The sequence below is a fragment of the Schistocerca piceifrons genome, chromosome 7 (genome assembly GCF_021461385.2).
Source record: "Schistocerca piceifrons isolate TAMUIC-IGC-003096 chromosome 7, iqSchPice1.1, whole genome shotgun sequence".
Taxonomy (NCBI): domain Eukaryota; kingdom Metazoa; phylum Arthropoda; class Insecta; order Orthoptera; family Acrididae; genus Schistocerca; species Schistocerca piceifrons.
Genome location: NC_060144.1, coordinates 58,676,379 through 58,695,531, shown reverse-complemented (window position 1 = coordinate 58,695,531; position 19,153 = coordinate 58,676,379). Strand labels below are relative to the sequence as shown.

Genomic DNA, 19,153 nt, shown 5'->3' with positions numbered 1-19,153 from the left:
TTGAGTCAAACGTTCCTACTTCCCAGACAGTTATCAGTTCCAATTACCTTAGCGGTTTTTACTAGATAATAAACCTTCATTAGATAATAAACAAGTCCCTGACAAGTCGTTTGATGTCTGTTATGTACACACATCATACATAATGCGTCAGGGGTAGCCTGTACGTAACTTTTGCAGCATAAAATGTTATTTCCCAAATTTTAAATTTTCCCGCATTTTACACAATTTTTTTGAAGTCCATTGAAAAGTGTAAAAGCGGTGTTTCACTTATATACCCACACACCAGGAGATGCCAAATACTTATAACATCTCTGGTAAAGTTTGTGAACAGTGATGTGTTAAGTTTAAATGCAATGATCTTGAGGAAAATACATGGTCAAGATGCACTGTACTGCAGGTATGCCATATCAGTTCCAAAATATTTCCCACAAGCAGTGTACCTAAGCTAATTTTAGTGACTGGTTGTGTTGTCTTTTTGTATATATACTACTTCATGTTTAAACTAGCCCAGTTTTCTCTTAAAATTCAACAATTGAAAATCCAGGTGGATTGTAACAATATTATGAAAAGGATACTTGATACTCACTATATAGTGGAGATACTGAGTCACAGATAGGCACAACAAAGAGACTGTCAGAAAGTGAACTTTAGGCAAGTGCTTTGTCAGAGAGAGAACACACACATGCACACTCACGCAAATGCAACTAACACACACACACACACACACACACACACACACACACACACACACACACACACATGGCTGCTGAGGGGCCACACTGTGAGCAGCAGCATATGATGGGATATTGGGATATGCAACCGGGTGGTGGCAGCAAGTAGGAGGCTGGGGCGGAGAGGGGAAGGGGTAACAGGGTAGGGAATGGGGGACAGTAAGGTGCTGTTTGTGGGAGTATGCAGGGATGAGGTGGAGAGAGCATGGGGCAGCTGGGTGCAGTGAGGAGGTTAGACAGAGTGTGGGGGAGGGTTAGCAGAAAAGGAGAGAGGTAAAAAGACTGTGGCTGCATTGGTGGAATAGAGGACTATGTAGTGCTAGAATGAGAACGGGGAATGGGCTAGAGGGTAAGGACAAAGAGTAACGAAGGTTGAGATCAAGAAGTCAGCTGCAACCACCGCCCTGCATTCTACGTGAGCAAGACAACCAATGAGCTGTCTGTACACATGAATGGCCACTGCAAACTATGGCCAAGAAACAGCTGGACCTTCTCATTGCTGAGCAAGCCAGCCAACACGACGTTCTTCATTCCAATGACTGCTTTGTAGCCTGTGCCATCTGAATCCTTCCCACCGACACCAGAACTGTGCAGATGGGAACTCTCCCTGAAATATATCCTGTGTTCCCGTAACCCTCCTGCCCTCAACCTTTGTTAGTCTTTGTCCTTACCCTCTAGCCCCTTCCCTGGTCCCATTCCAGCACTACACAGCCCTCTGTTTCACCAACCCACCCACAGTCTTTTTACCTCTTTCCTTTTCTGATAACTGTGCCCCACACTCCGTCTGACCGCCTCACTGCACCTAGCTGCCCTGCCCTCTTTCCACCTCATCCCTGTATGCTCCCACAAGCAACACTTTACCATCCATCACCCCCTCCCCTGCTATCCCTCCCCCTCCCCACCCCAGCCTCCTCCTTACAACCACAATCTGGTTGCACCTCCCATCATGTGCTGCTGCTCGCAGTGTGGCCTCAGCAACCAGAGACTCTGATGGTCGCACGCGCGCGTGTGTGTGTGTGTGTGTGTGTGTGTGTGTGTGTGTGTGTGTGTTCTGTTTCTGACAAAGCTCATTTTCTGACAGTCTTTCTGTTGTGCCTATCTGCGACTCAGCATCTCCACTATATTGCAAGTAGCAACTAAGCTTTTCATAATATTGTTCAGTTCTCTCTTAATAGCATGAAAGATCTTAATATTTTCCTTTTTCCTGGAAAATGTATGTTTCATCATTGTGTACCTGTATACAAGATGTGATCAAAGGTTAACAGGAATTTTTTAATTTTGCAGGCTAAATTCATCCAGTTTCCAAATTTTGTAAAGTCTTGTTGTTACACATGTTGATTATGTATGTTTCATTTTCAGCCGTTTTGAATATTTAGTGTATTGTTGACAGTCAAAGAGGTTATATGTATTATTGAGTGCTTGCTCTTACGTTTGAGAAAGATGGATCAAAGAATTTGCATTAATTTTGCTTGAAAAATGGGAATAAAATGCAGCACTGCATTTGAAATGTCGCCTTTGGCTTTTGGCAAATCTGCTGTGAGTAAGACAAGAGTTTCAGAGTGGTATAAACATTTCAAAGAGGGTCGAGAAGATGTTGAAGACGATGACCACCTTGGACACCGTAGCACATCAATTACTAAATACTGATGACAGTATATGTGAACTGGAGAAAATGGTTCTGTAAAATGGTTGAATCACCATCAGAGACTTTGCTGATGATGTCAGCATATCCTTTGGCTCATGCCAAGCAATTTTTTCAGTTGTTTTTGGCATGAAGCATTTAGCAGCAAAGTTTATTCAAAATTGTTCAATTTCGACCAGAAATGATGTAGCGTAGACATCGCCCAGGAATCACTGAATGAAATCGACAACGATCCAGAACTTCTAAAGAAGGTTGTAACAGGTGACGAAACATCAGTATATGATTATGACATCGATACCAAGGCCCAATCGTCCCAATGGAGACTGCTTGAAGAGCAGGACCAAAAAGAATTCCACAAGTTTGATCACATGTGAAGATTCTTCTCATTGTTTTCTTCAATTACAGTGGGGTAGTGTATCATGATTTACTGCCTTATGGTCATACAATCAATAAGGAATGCTACGTGGAACTTATGTGCCTTTTGCATAAAGCAATCTGAAGAAAACTACCAAAAGTTTGGCAAAGCCACATCATCATTATAATGCTTCTGCTCACTCCTCAATGCTTGTTCATGATTTTTAGGCAAAAAACAGAACCATTAAGTTGTCTCAGCCACCGCATTCACCAGACGTGGTTCCCTGCGACTTCTTTCTATTCCTGAGGTTGAAGAAAACCATGAAAGGACGTTGTTTTGCACCATGGATGAGATAAAACAGAATCGCTGAAGGAGCTGAACCCTGTAATGAAAAGTGAGTTCTAGAAGTGCTTTCAAGATAGGAAAAAGTGCTGGGACAAGTGTATTATATCTGAAGGGACAAGGATGAGGTTGGTGAATAAATAAATATTGTTTAAGAAAAACAAAAATTCTCATTACTTTTTGATCATACCTTGTATTACAGTGGAATAAATAAATAAATTAATTAATATTAAATAGCTCAGTTAATGCAGTTATTTAATTTGATGGATAAAAAATCTATGTACCAAGCGGTGGCAGAACACACATGTAAAAGACTGTTGTGATTGGCAGGCTTTCGGAGCCAGTGGCTCCTCTTTCAGGCAGAAGGGTTGAAGGAAAAGGACTGGATAGGTCTAGGAAAAAGGGTAGATTTTGGGAAAGTCACAAGATGAGAAGTCTTTCCTTCTCATCCCATACGGTAAGTCTCCCCTGACCCGCAGTTCTGGGTGACTTCCCCAAAATCTACCCCTTTTCCTAGGCCTCTCCAGTCCTTTTCATTGACCTATTTTCCTTCCCCTTCAATCCTTCTGCCTGAAGGAGCCACTGGCTCCGAAAGCTTGCCAATCACAACACTCTTTTTATGTGTGTGTTCTGCAACCACTTGATGAGTAGATTTTTGATCTAGCCAATTAACTAATTTTATCAATAATTGCTTGTTTCAGTTATTGCTGTGAATGATAGCTGCTGTTATCATTTTGATCCTTCCAGTCATATTGGAGAAGTGTTTTTCTTTGTAGTTGTAGACTGTTTATTTTTTTGCAGGATTGAAAATGTTATATGTCACTCCTGAAAAATTGAGTGCCAGTGGGAAACTTCAAGACACTTTAGACAATCTCTATAAGCGGAATAAATTGGCTAGATTTGTTATTGATGAAGCTCATTGTGTGTCACAGTGGGGTCATGACTTCAGGTTAGATATTTTTTCTTCTTTATTCATCATTTCTTTTTAACTAAATAGCTTTTTTGCATCTTACTTTTTTGTTTTATGAATGTCATAACATATTTATGCATGTCACTATGGCTCTTAAATTATGTGCAGATCTTGGTTAATGTTGTAAGGAAATAATTTCTTTCCTCCATTACTTATTTTGGAAGGTGCAGGTACCAATTTACTGTATTAAAATTTGTTCCTCATAAAAGGATCAATCTTTTGATGAACAAAATCAGTAAGTTTTACATTAGTGAACTCTTCATGTAAGGAATGATCTGCTGCCCTGAGAACCAAGCAGGGGATGCAAAGCAGTTATACAGGCCACTGGTCTGTGCAGCTGACAACTGTGTACTGCCAGTGGATATGTCTTACACCATAAATGAAATAGAAAAGCATACAATGTCATTATGTTGAAATCAACATCATAATCAGGTGATAGGTGGATAGCTGTTGCAGGCAGTTTATGGGAAGTGCTATTTCTTCTTTATTTTAGTGTTTTCAGTTAAGATTTTTTATTATAATGTTGAAGTCTTGTGTAGCATTTGTTTTAAGGCATTTAATTATGGCCTGAATGTCAGGGGTGTGTTTTTGTAGAAGAGATTTTTGTTCTCCAAAAACATCACAATGTGTGAAGATACTTGAAACTTCCTTTCAGATTGAAACTGTTTTTTGGACCGGTACTCGAAACCTGGACCTTCGCCTTTTGTGGGCAAATGCTCTACCATCTCAGATATCCGAGCACGACTCACTACCTGCCCTCATTGCTTTACTTCCTCCCGTACCTCATCTTATGTGAGGGCCGGTTGTGAGTCGTGCTCGGATAGCTCAGTCTATTCAGCACTTGCCTGCGAAAGGCAAAAATTACAGCTTTGAGTCCTGCTCTGGCACATGGTTTTAATGTGATAGGAAGTCTCAAATCCATGCGTACTCTGCTGCAGAGTGAAAATCCATTCCGTGAACATAGATGTTCCATAAGTCTGCAACAGATTAACATCAGCAGTAAAGGCCTTTAATTTGTTACACTTTTTCACAATTGCTGTTACCCTATGTTGCTTTAGCAATGTACAACAAGCAACTGCTAGAAGGGGAGCGAGTTCTTTTGCATAAACTCTATAGAACCTCAAAGATATCTCGTGCATTCCAGATGACTTTCCACCATTGAGCAGTTCTCACTGATTTTCCTTTCTCTGACCACTTTTCTGTGTGTATAATTTTGGCATTTGTGCCATGAGTATAATGTGGAACTGTATTTGAGTCTTATGCAGTGAAACAATTTCAGAAAATGGAATTCTTTTTTTTTTTTTTTAAATCACTGGTGCCCTTGTTGAACAACTGACTGGAAAATTTTGGATCCCTTAGCTACTGTGAGTTTACAACTTCTGTGACGAGGTGGTTTTCTGACAAACTGTTCGACGTCATTTTCAGACAGGACTCTCAAAACAATCTGACATGAGTTCCTGTCTCTTGGTACCAGTTTTAATTACGTAGTTCTCCCATTCTGTAGCTAGCAAATTGAAGTTTCCTTCTATTACAGTTGCATGACCAGGAAGCTTGCTTGTAATATTCTGTGAGTACTGTCTAAAGCACTCTGCCACTATGGCTCATGAGACAGGTGGTCACATTTGGAATCTGTAATAACCTCCCATGATTGTGCCATGAGTCATCTGGCTGTAGCTACTTAGTGCTACCCGTGTGAAGCCACAGCAGATCACTAGCGTGTAATATTGATACAGTAAGTTGCTCAGCTGTAAAACCTACAATTCGTTTGGGCTGTAAATAATAAATACTATGATTGTCAGCTCTGCTTCACATTGCGTGACGTGACTGTGTGGTGACTAAACTTATTCCACCAATCACAACTTAAGTGTTGTTTCAGAGCTGACCACAGCAGAAATAGTGTATTTGCTGTCTGTGTACCTACGGCGTAAGCTTAACTGTATTGATTTGTTTTTATTAATTATAGTTTCAAATGATGGTTGTAAGTAAGATGAGGAACTGTGTTGTATAAGTGGCAGTTAAATGAAAACAAGACAGACTGTATACTGAGCATGGTGTAGATATTGGTAATGGAGGTAGGTGTGTTTATAGAACTGCCGTCTGTTAGGAATCAGGAAGGAACAGTGCAAAAGTTCACCACTGTGCCATTTGTCCATTAGTAATGCATGACATGAGGTTAGTGAACTCTGTGTCCACCTAACTTCATTATGGACTCCAGGAATGAGAAACAGCCAGGCATTGTTCAGTTATTGACTGTGTAAGGAGTGGCAGGAAAACAAAATTCATGCCTCACTGTCTGTTGTGTATGTCAAACACAGTACATCACACATGCGAGTATTTGTATGAAATAAACAATTTTGAGAAGATTGGCTACTACTGAAAGACAGCAGTCAGCTAGGACAAGCTCATTGTATATTACCCCTTCTGTCATTGTTACGGTGGATGCTGCCATCATAAATGATCAACAGTGGATGGTGGAAGACATTCGAATCATGTTGAGCATCAGTCATGGTTCTGCTCATGTTGTCATGGCAGAGCATTTGAAGCTCTGAAAAATCTGTGTACAGCCTGCCGGATCAGCAGAAGTTGAACAGAATGTTGATACCACTCAGCACCTAGAGCAGTATCACAATGGAGTATACCGTTTCCTGTTTCATATTGTCACAGGTGATGAAACGGTGCTATCATTTTGAGCCTGAGAGCAAGTGTCAGAGCCAACAATAGAAGCACATGGGTGCACTCCCACTCAAAAAGTCCAAAGTTGTGCCCTTCAGCTCTGGAACATGGTGTCACAATTCACACACTGTGATACATGGACACATTACAAAAATCGAAGCATGCCATCAAGTCCAAGTCACCAGGAATGCTGACAGATGATGCCATCCTGCTGCAGAATAATGCCTGTCCACATGTTGACAAGGTTGTTTCGACTACACTGCAGAAGTTTCGCTGGGGAGCCCTTACACATTTGTGATGTAGTCCAAATTCCTCCCCATATGGTGTCCATAATTTTGGAGCAGTGAAGAAAGACATCCATGGCTATTGATTTGCTTTGTATGAAGAGGTGCATGCCTGGGTATATTTATGGTTCTGTAGACAACTGCAGATGCTTTTCTGTGAAAGCATCAGCAGTCCTGTCTCACAGTGGGATAAATGTTTTAAAAATTGTGGTGATTACTTTTGAAATAATAAACAGTGTATGTACTTTCTTTCCATCTGTCTTGTTTTCATCTGACTGTCTCTTACATGCAATCGGGAACAGTGATTTTTATGACTTATTGCAAGACCATAAAACTAATACTTATAAATAAGAGAGCATGACTTTATATAGGCTAAACAAGAAAGCCTAGGATAGCTTCACTTTTGGGAGGAGAAGATTGTTACAGTAATAGCTGAGTGATTCTGCACAGTATTGCTAAATAAGATCTACAGAGCAGGAATGAGATAAGATGTGCGTGGAAACAATAAATGCGGCTAATCATAATTGGAGAAGAGACAGTAGATTAGGAGTTAATATCAACTTTGTAAATCTGTAGGCTATTCAATTTGAAAATAATAATTGCAACCCAGAAAATTTGAGAGATGGAATCGATCAACTAGTAGAAAGCTACTTTATGATTGGAAATTTTATTTAAAAAGCCAGTAATCTATGAGGGGCATTCTGTAAGTAATGAAACACTTTTTTTTCTGAAAACAGGTTGGTTTTATTCAGGATTCCAAGCCACAACATTATTCCCCACTCATTTGCATGTAAAATCCTATTTTTCAACATAATCTACATTCAATGCAATAGCCTTGCGCCACCTTTTTGGAGGGTCTGTATTTCTGCATGCTGGCAGTGTACTGGTCAACATCAGAGCCAACGTCTTGCAGTGTCAGTAACCTCCCCATCATCCACATACTGCTTCCTGTGGAGTGCATTCTTCATTGGGCCAGGAAGTTGGAAGGTGCGAGATCTTGGCTGTAGGATGCATGAGGAAGAACAGTCCAATGAAGTTTCGTGAGCTCCTCTTGGGTTGCAGCCTTGTGTGAGGCCTTGCATTGTCATGGCAAAGGAGAATTTCGTTTGCATTTTATGTGGATGAACATGCTGAAGTCGTTTGTTCAGTTTGCTGAGGGTAGCGCAGTACACTTCAGAATTGATCATTGCACCGTGCTGTGGGATATCAAACAGAATAACTCCTTCAGAAACAGTGAAGTCCAGCACCATTTTTTTTTTCTCGAAGGAGAGGTGGTGTGGCACCACTCCATGGATTGCAGTTTTGTTTACAGTTTGAAGTGATAAAACTGTGTTTCATCACCAGTGATGACAATTGGCAAAAAATTGTCACCCTTGTAACACACAAACATTCTGCACAGATGGTCCTTCATTGCTCTTTAGGGTCGTCCGCAGCGACTGAGGGGAAACCGTGGAAAACCTAAATCAGAATGGCTGGGTGGAGACTTGAACTGCTGCTCTGTTGACAATAAGCTAGCAACTATTCTGAAAATAAGGGACTCTAAATGTAGTTAACATGAAGAAACATACTTTGTGTGTGTGTGTGTGTGTGTGTGTGTGTGTGTGTGTGTGTGTTTGTTCGTTCGTTTGTTTGTTTTATTCTAACCATTTGTAGTTGTATCTGTGTATTATACACCATTTGTTCCAGTTTAATGCGTAGGATCTTCAAAACCTAGTGTGGAAAACTTTGGTCTGGTATAGCTTTATTGAAACCTTAATAACTGAGTGATTACAATGATTGTTTTTCTCCTATTTTTTACTGTTCGGTGTCTGTTCCACATGGTGGAGAATGGTCATGGCTGGTGTGGAAGCATGCCTGATTCTGTGGGTGTGTACAGTCTTTGATATAGTATCTGAACTACAAGGAAGAGGAGGAGTTCACTTATTTCCACCTTAACTGTGGCATTTCTTCTGAACACATTTGTAAGATGATTTAGTTCCACCAATAGATGTTCAACTTTCACATACCTGTGTAATGCCATATTTAGTTATACCAAGTTGCACAGACCTGAGTAATGGCGGTAGTTTCTGTTGTCCTGCCCAAAACAGAGCAGTCCTGACACACAGATGAATTTTGCCAGGACTACTTAATATCTGCTTTCAAAGTTAACTTGAATAGTGTTTAGGGGAATTGGCTATAGACGGTGTGAAACAAAGATCAGTCTGCTGTGACTGAGCATGGGGCACAAGGTCTGTTTGAAAATTAGACAACCTGACCAAATGTGGTTGTTATAAGAGAGGCAGTAGAAAACCACATGAGTGACAATAATTTAATTGAGGAAGACAGTGGTATACCTAACAAGTGGTGCTTGTGAAAACAAATTGGATGTTAAATACTGTAGAGAGGTACAATATTGTAAATCAAAATTTAATGGAGCTGTTGGCATGGAACCTTTCTCATCCTCTTACTGCACATAAATCCTTGCCTGGAGAGTAGAGGATTTGTTCCTTTTTTGTTGCATCCTGCATTTTACTTGTGCAAATTTCACCTATGCCACAATGATTGCTGACATCATAGTCAGTTTTAATGCTGAAAAAAGTGGGAATACTCAGAGCAAAGAATGGGGTTTCACAATTAAGAGGTCTATAACAAGAAGTGTTTTTATTCAGGGAGGTGTAGTCCTTTCCAAGAAATGTAGACCAGAGAGATTATCAGAGTTTTCCGCTCCCGGGATTGGAATGACTCCTTACCCTCTCCCTTAAAACCCATACCCTTTTGTCTTTCCTTCTCCTTCCCTCTTTCCTGACGAGGCAACCATTGGTTGCGAAAGCTAGAATTTTGTGTGTATGTTTGTGTTTGTTTGTGTGTCTATCGACCTGCCAGCGCTTTTGTTTGGTAAGTTTCATCATCTTTCTTTTTAGATATATTTTTCCCACGTGGAATGTTTCCCTCTATATATATATATATATATATATATATATATATATATATACACACACACACACACACACACACACACACACAGAGAGAGAGAGAGAGAGAGAGAGAGAGAGAGAGAGAGTAGCAAACATACAGCAGAAGCATGATGGGAAATTTGTAAGTAATTAAATAATACATGAAATACAAGCAGTTAAGAAAAATGTGCAGCATGTCTTTAGTAAAGATACACAGGTACATTGCTGAAACCCCCCAAATATTGGAGAAGACAGAATGGGAAAGAAAGTGAACACTACTGTGTCTACTATCAGTGCCGCTAGCCTCCTTAGTGTGTGCTTTTCATTTCATTTTGTTTTGTGCTTCTCTCTCTCTCTCTCTCTCTCTCTCTCTCTCTCTCTCTCTCTCTGTGCATGTGTTAACATGAACTATGGTTGTTGCAGCATGTCTTCTCACAGAATGACACTATTACTGTGATTATAGGTCAAACAAGACTGTTTTGAGTTTGTATTGAGAATTCCATTTATTAAAAGCACCAGTATTTTATAACTTTTGTATTGTGTGATGTTTTTTGCAGACCTGATTACAAGAAACTTTGTGTTCTTCGTGCGAAGTTTCCTGGTGTTCCAACTTTAGCATTGACTGCTACTGCTACACCTCGCGTTCGTATAGATATTCTCCATCAACTGGGAATGAAGACACCAAAATGGTACAGCTAAAAATATCACTAGTACACTGACTATAAATCATATTCTTAATTTGTAAATTGAGTAAGTTATTATGACATTGCAGCTATAGCTATTAATAATGGATGGAAAGACACAGAACCATTCCATTGGCTACCCCCATTGGAGGTTTGAGTACTCCGTGTGTGTTGTCCATAGCGTAAATTAGTTTAAGTTAGGTTAAGTAGTGTGTAGGCTTAGGGACTGATGACCTTAGCAGTTTGGTCCCATAAGACCTTTCCATGAATTTCCATCTATTCCATATTGCGTCAGAGATGTTAGGAATAAGTCTCAAGTGAGTATTACAATCAAATCTAGCAAAAGAAAAGCTACAAACCGGCAAGCTTCAGTCAATACAGCTGAACTGCTTCTGTTGGCAACAATTTGCAGTCAACCCTTTAAGATGACAGACAGTTGGCAGTATACGTGAAAAATTAAGGTTAGAGTTAGCAATGAGAAGTTTATAAAGACCAAGCAACTATTTCCAGCACACTTTAGTCTTTACACTTTTGCCAAAGAAATCCTTGGAAAATGAACATTGAATTACTTGTACTAGTACTTGGATTATGGACAACATTTGTGATTTAGGTTCCTTAGCAAAATAATTTTGGCTAAGACAGCCCCTTACCTTAATTGTAGTTGGGAAGTGCAGGTGACAGTTTAGGTCATTATCTCATTTAGATAATAATTGTGCTATTACTGAGTATGGGACCAGAAAAATTGCAGAGAATGTTTCTCATACTAGTGTGAAGATTGTTTCATTTTTCTGTGTAATTTTTACAAAATTATCCACAGACACGAGCAGGAAAGAGAGCATCTTCAGAAAGGCAAAAGTAAGTTAAAAGTATATCTTATGAGCTGCTCTTCCTTAATTTATATGAGTAATTGGATTTTTGTGTGTGAAAAGGTGTGGTAACGCTGTGCGGAAACAAGTTTCATTATAAATAATCCTCAGTGTAGATTAAAAGCTGCCACACTGTATAAAGTCAAAGAAAAACTGCTTATTTATAGTACTGGGAAATCTACTAATTGTGTAAGGTGCCAGTTTGAAGTCCTTATATTTATAAGGAAAGTATGTCTTGTGAAACTGATATGTAAAATAAATCATCCATTGTTAATGTTAATTAGTTTTTCGTATAATGAAAATATTATGACAGGATAGGTTGCTACTCACCATGTAAAGGAGCATTGAGTTGCAGACAGGCATAACAAAAAGACTTTACACATTTGAGCTTTCGACCAAAACAAGAAACAGAAAAACACACACACACACACACACACACACACACACACACACACACACACACACACACACACACACACAGATATGACTACTGTCTCTCGTCTCTGAGTACAGGCTCAGTGAACAGAGACAGTCGTCATGTGTGTTTGAGTTGTGCTTGTGTGAAAGCGTGTGTTTTCTACTTTAGAAGAATTCCTTCTGGCCAAAAACTTAGATGTGTAGTAGGCTTTTTGTTATCGCTGTCTGCTACTCAAGTTATCCTCTATACGGTCAGTGGCAAACTGTCATTTTCATAAATCATTGTTATTCCATTCTGAATTTTCTATTAGTTGTTAATATACAAGGTGTACAACTTTGCTTCTGCTGTTTTTTCCCCAACATTTGGGGCTTTAATGAAACAAATTGGTTACACATGTATCATTCAAAGTATTTTCATCGCTGGCCACTACTTTCTCCCATCTTTCGGGCAATGTATGAATCCCGCGTCAAAAAAATTGTTCATCTTTTGAAGTGATCCATGAATAGATACAATTTGTGATTTCTTCATGAGATCAGAAATGTTGGTTAGCCAGACCATGCACCATTGATCTAAACAGGTGGTAGTCAGAGGGAGCAATGTCTGGAGAATACGGTGGGTGGGGTAGGACTGCCATTTTAACATTTCCAAGTATGTTTTTACCTCTTTTGCAATGTGGGGGTCAAGCATTGTCATGCTGCAAAATCGTGCCTCATGCTGTATTGTGGCTGTTTTTCTTTTAATGCTCTGCTCAAATGCATTAATTGTGTTCGATAACGAGCACCTGTGATTGTTTCACTTGGTTTTAACACCTCATAGTACACAAAGCCGAGCTGGTCCCACCAAATGCAGAGCATGATCTTGGAGCCATGAATATTCAGTTTGGCCATCGACGTGAAAGTATGGCCGGGATATCCCCATGTTTTTTTGCATGTAGGGTTATCGTAATGAACCCATTTTTTGTCCCTGATCGCAATGCGATGCAGAAATCCCTTCCGTTTTTGGCTCTGAAGCAACTGTTCACAAACACACAAACGCCGTTAAATGTCTCTTGGCTTCAGCTCACACAGGACCCAAGTTCCTTCTTTCTGAATCATGCCCAAAGCCTTGAGATGGTTTGAAATGGCTTGCATGTCACTCCCAGTAATCGTGCCAATTCTTCTTGAGTTTGACGTGAGTCTTCACTCAGCAATGTCTCCAATTCTGCGTCTTCGAAAACATTCTCTCTTCCACCACTATGCTGGTGTATGATGTTAAAATCACTGTTCTTGAAGTGTTGAAACCACTCAAGACACGTTCTTTCACTAATAGCATCCTTACCATATGTACTTGAGGGCATTCGACTAGACTCAGCTGCTGTTTTCTCCATATTGAAACAAAATAGGCGAGGCGAGGCGAGGTATCTGCCATCTGCCCCGAGCAGCAATTTCAGGGGGCACCAAGTTCCTATTAAAATTTTTTTATCCAAAACCCTACACTACTAATTGCCACTTGTACAGTCCCCGGTCAGCAACCGCTAAAGTTCTATTCTCGGAATAGCGTGTAAAACGCTTTGTACGAACATTTAATACTGCCTAACCCGAGGATAAACATGAGGTAACTGAACCAGTGGTTCTGGCAGAGGTAGGGTAGTTAACCGGAGGATGAGTATTGACAATGGCAGGAATAGTTACAGAATTAGTGACCACAAGATTGTTTGTTAGAACGAGGAATGAGAAGAATCACAAGAATTATATGGAAATGTATAATGATTCCAAATTTATATAAAAATTTTGTACTACTACTACTGCTGCTGCTGCTGCTGCTTCTACTTTTTGATCCTGTGCTTGTTAAACTAGAGCGTATGAAGGAAATGTGAAACTATTTCCTAACATAAAACTTTTTGCTTGAAGTAGGCCTAATAGGCATTTCATATTGGTACTTCATGAATTATATTCTGTTGTGTTATTTACGTAAATGAGGTACATATAAATGACCATTTGTGCCTAAACAGTCTTGCTTTTGTGGTGTGTGTTACAGTTACTGCAATATTAGAAAGAGCTATTTTGTTTTATCTAGCGTACAGTGACAAAATAGACATAATCAAATCAAGAAACCACACTGGTCTTGGGTACTATTCATGTCAACAACTTTTTTGGTATTAGACAAGGACATTGAGTTTTCATGTAGCAAAACATTTGACGAGCTTTGATGAGGCAATAGATTCTTTCGCAGAAAGGAAAGCACACTGCGCAAAGCTGTAGCAAGATTAGAGAGAAAAAATGCTGGGACATAAGGTGTACTGTCTTGATTGTCTCTTGCCTTTACTGGTTTTATCTTTTCTATATTTAATTTTATGTCACACAAAAGAGAAAGTTATTGGCTAGGCACCATAGCACGTTTTAATTTCCGCTGTCCTAAAGATATGTTTGATGGCTTCCTTTAAAAAATATACATGTTGAAATTCCACAGAGCAAAATACAGTGACGTGTGATTGAAGAAAGCTGTGTGAAGAGGCGAGGCACACCACACTTTTGCACGCTTAAGACCAAATAACATCTCTTATGTTTCCTTGAACATATATATTTTATATATCTAACTCTTCAGGACGATGTGTGCTACAAAATGAACATATTTTTGAAAAATAGATATTCTTTTTTTAATTTTTGGTGTGCTGTCTCAAATGCTCGAAGGGGGGGGGGGGGGGGGGAAGGGGGGGGGCTACTATCAACTTTTTGCCATAGTTCAGAAATATCGTAGGTTGAGGGCTGTATACTAGGTGTTACGTAAACACTGTTCAGCCTTATACATTGGCATGACTACCACCAAATTTTCAGTCTGGATAAGCGGGCATAGGCAGAGTGTGTATATTGGCAACACACAATATCCTGTTGCAGAGCATGCTCTACAACATGATAATCTTGACCTCAGTGCCAGTTTCACCACACGCGCCATCAGGATTCTTCCCCCAGACACAAGTTTCTCAGAACTCCGCAGATGGGAACTAGTGCTACAACATTATTCAGGAGGACTATGGTTCAATCCCGCATCCGGCCATCCAGATTTAGGTTTTCCATGATTTTCCTAAATCGCTCCAGGCAAATGCTGGGATGGTTCCTTTGAAAGGGCATGGCCAACTTCCTTCCCCATCCTTCCCTAATCCGATGAGACCGATGACCTTGCTGTTTGGTCTCTTCCCCCAAACAACCCCACTTTTCGCTACAACATGTTCTTGGTTCTTGGCATGTTCTTGGTTCTTGCCACCCATCTGGCCTTAATTTACATTAATTTCTTCTGTCTCAGCATTTCATTGCAGCAACTATTCCTTTCTTCACTCCGTTTTAGTTTTCTACATCTATCATTTTCTTACATGTATATTTTTCTCTGTCCACCTCCCACCTCTGTTATGTACAACGCACTTAGCTTTTCACTCTTATTAACTCATGCATGATCTTTTAGTAGTAATCTCTGTCTTCCATATTACCCTGTCTTCTATCTTTAAGCCCTCAGGTTTTCAAGTCTCATCCAGTGCAGTCCCCAACAATCAGTCTTTCCTTCTCATTGTGTCTGGTAAGTCTCCCCTGTCACATGTTTGTGGGTGACTTTTCATAAATCTATCCCTTTTTTCTAGACCACTCCAGTCCTTCTTCCTTCACCCCTCTTTCTTCCCCTTCAGCCTTTGTGCATGAAGAAGGAGCCACTGGCTCCAAAAGCTTGCCTAGCTATAACAGTCTTTTATACGTGTGTTCTGTTGCTGCTTAGTGAGTAGTTTTTTTTTCTTTTTTTTATCTATCCAATTACATTATACTGTCAAAATTGATTGGTTTTGTTGTTAAAATAGTATTTATGCTGCTCATAATCATCATTTGTTTTAATTTTGAGTTTATTCAACTAATATTTCATATTTACAACTAATATTTCATATTTGACTTGTGTGTAATTCAGTCTTCTTCAGATAGTCTTAATTTTAGACAGAAATAACAAATTTTTATTGCATAAACAGTGAAGTATACCATTGTGTCATATCAGTTGCAAAATTATATTTTGAATTGCAAATAAAAGAAACAATCTCTCATTTGTCTACTAACACGTTAAGTATCTACTCATCAGCATACTGAAATACCAGTCTTGATAGGTCAAGCCTTCACATTAAGAAATAAGCAGGTGTGATATACTTCATTAAACCACTGTATTGGCTTCCATACTAGTCACTTGCTGAATCAGTTACATTTCAAGGTTCACCCTAAATAGCCAATAACTCCATCATCTAACCTTCCCCATTTCTCCAATTTACTAACCTCAGCACAAAGACAAAGAGAAATGTAGTGAAAAAACTCACTGCACAATTTTGTCATTTTAGGAATTGTTATTACACACATTGTACTTGGACACCCTTAGTTAAATGTTCCACAGAGGTAGAATAATTTTGTATCAGCTTAGTTCAATAGATAAAAGGATTTTGGACATGAAGTATGTCACACACGTGAGCATTTTATACAGCTGAGACACATGGCGGACTATACCACCATTAAGGTTTACTACATCGAGGAGATTACTGTGGCAAGCCCTCATATTTGGGGTCAGTGAACTAAAATAGAAAGAAGATAAAGATTTCTGATTGGATAAAAATGGTATAATGGGGGTGGAGTTCATTATGAGCTGGAAGATGAAGTTAGAGAGTGAGTTACTTTGAACAGTTCAGTGGTAGGATTGTTCTCCTCAGAATTGAAAGCAAACCAAAATGACTACAATAATTCAGGTATACATGTCAATGCCACAAGCAGAAGATGAAGAGATAGAGCATTTGAGGGCATTGATTGGCTAACACAGTGTGTAAATGGAGATGTTAATCTAATATTCATCAGGGATTGGGTAGGGTTAAGAACTGAAGACTGTGTCGTGGGAAAATATGGGCTCGATCGTAGGAGTGAGAGAGGAGAAAGACTAGTCGTGTTCTACAATAAACTTCAGCTGCTAATAGCAAATACACTGTTAAAAAATCACAGGGGAAAGAATGTACTTGAAAAAGGCCGGGAGACACAGGAAAATACTAGCGCATCATGGTGAAACAGAGATTCTAAAATCAGATATTGGATACACTGTTAAAAAATCACAGGGGGAGGAATGTACTTGGAAAAGGCCAGGTGACACAGGAAAGTACCAGTGTGCATGATGGTTAAATAGAATTTCTAAAATCAGATATTGGATTGTAAGCTGCACACAGGAGCAGATATAAACTCAGAGCACAACTTAAGAATGATGATGAGTAGGCTAAAATTTAAGAGAATCATCAAGAAGATTCAATGTTGAAAGAAGTGGGATATTAAACTACTGAGGAATGATTATGTGGTTTTGTGTGTGACGTTCTCTGAAGCTGTAGATACTGTGGTAATGATTACCACAATAGGTAGTTTAATTAAAGAGGAATGGACATCTCTGAAAAAGGGACTGAGTGAGGTGGTGCAGTGGTTAGCACACTGGACTTGCATTCAGGAGAACGATGGTTCAAACCCACACCCAGCCACCCTGATTTAGGTTTTCCATGATTTCTCTGAACGCTTCAGGCAAATGCTTGGATAGTTCCTTTGAAAGGGCACGGCAGACTTCCTTGCCGATAGCTCCATAATTCAGTGGGACTGATGACCTCACTGTTTGGTCCACTTCCCCAAAATCAATGAAACAGTCTAAAAATGGAGTCACAGACGTTAAATAGACAGACGGAGGTACAAGGAAGGTGATATCACAGAAATCTTGGCTAATAGAAGGAGTACTTCAAATGAGCAGTGGAAGAAGTAAGTCAAAATATGCCCAGGAAAAGACAAGAATACAGCAATATAAGTAACTTGGGAATGAAATAAATAGGAAGTCCAGGGCGGCTAAGGTGAAATGGCTGCAGGAAAAATGTGGAAAAAATTGAATAAGAAATGCTTGCAGGAAGGACTGAGTGCTGTATAGAAAAATTAAAACCACCTTTGGTGAAATTAAAAGCAAAATTGTTGACATAAAATTGCAGGAGAAATTACATTATTAGAGGTGAGAGAGCAAACAGGTTGAAAGAAAGCTTTGAAAGCCTGTGCAAGGGGAGGAACATTTAGCAGATGTGTTAGAAGAAGAAATGGAAGTCAGTTTGGAAGACACAGGATATCCAGTATTACAGGTAGAGTTTGACAAAGCTTTGGAAGACTTGTGATAAAATAAGACTGAAGACATAGATAACATTCCCTAGGAATTTCTAAAATCTGAAGATGGCAAGGGCAGATAAATGCAAGAATTATTGCACAATCATTTGAGCAGATCATGCATCCAAGTAATTGACAGTAATAATACACAGGAGAATGGAAAAGAAAATCAAGGACATCTTATATTATGATCAGTTTGGCTGAAGGGAATGTAAAAGTATCAGAGAGACAACTTCGACATCACACTTCATAATGGAACCAAGCCTTAAGAAAAATCAAGACACCTTCATAGGGTTTCTCCGCCTAGAAAAAGCATACTACAATGTAAAATGGTGTAAGATGTTTGAAATTCTCGAAAAATTTGGTGTAATGAACAATATATACAAGAAACAAGAGGACAAAATAAGAGTGGAAGATCAAAATTGAAGAGCTGGGATTAGAAATGATGTAAGACAGGAATGTAGACCTTCACCCTGCTGTTTATATATATATATTTTAAAAAATTGGCAGAAATAAAAGACTGACAAAGAGGGTTTTCCTGGCCAAAAGAAGGCTACTAGTATCAAACATTCACCTTAATTTGAGGAAGAAGTCAGAGAATGTACGTATGGAGCAAAGCATTGTGTAGAAGTGAATCATGGAGTATGGTGGTACCAGGAAAGAATATAATCAATGTGTTTGAGTTGTAGTGCTGTAGAAGTGTGTTGAAAATTATGTGGACTGATAAGGAATGAGGAGGGTCTCTGTAGAAATAAATACATGGAAAATAGTGATAAGAAGGAGGGACTGGATGATTGGGCATATGTTATGACATCATGGATTAACTTCCATGGTACTAGACGGTGAAAACTGTAGGGGAAGCTGGAGATTAAAATATATCCAACAAATAATTGTGGACATTGGCTGCAAGTGCTTATCTGAGATGAAGAGATTATCGTGCGAGCAGAATTCATGGTGGGCATATTAAACCACTCAGAGGTCTGATGACGTGTGCGTGCACGAACACACACACACACCTCCTAACAACAAAAAAATTCTTTCGTCAAGAGGATGGTGAGTGACACTGCAAGGGTTTGAGTGCAGACCATTTCTGGAGAACTT

The 19,153-nt window shown here is 39.4% G+C and overlaps 1 protein-coding gene across 1 annotated transcript in view; it reads left to right on the top strand.

The window, feature by feature from the left end:
- LOC124709129 (Bloom syndrome protein homolog) overlaps positions 1-19,153 on the top strand; it is a 189,955-nt gene that overhangs the window by 84,193 nt on the left and 86,609 nt on the right. The window contains exons 14-15 of the mRNA XM_047240790.1: positions 3,872-4,019; positions 10,488-10,619. Coding sequence (XP_047096746.1) covers positions 3,872-4,019; positions 10,488-10,619 — 280 coding nt within the window. The remainder of the gene's footprint in view (positions 1-3,871; positions 4,020-10,487; positions 10,620-19,153) is intronic.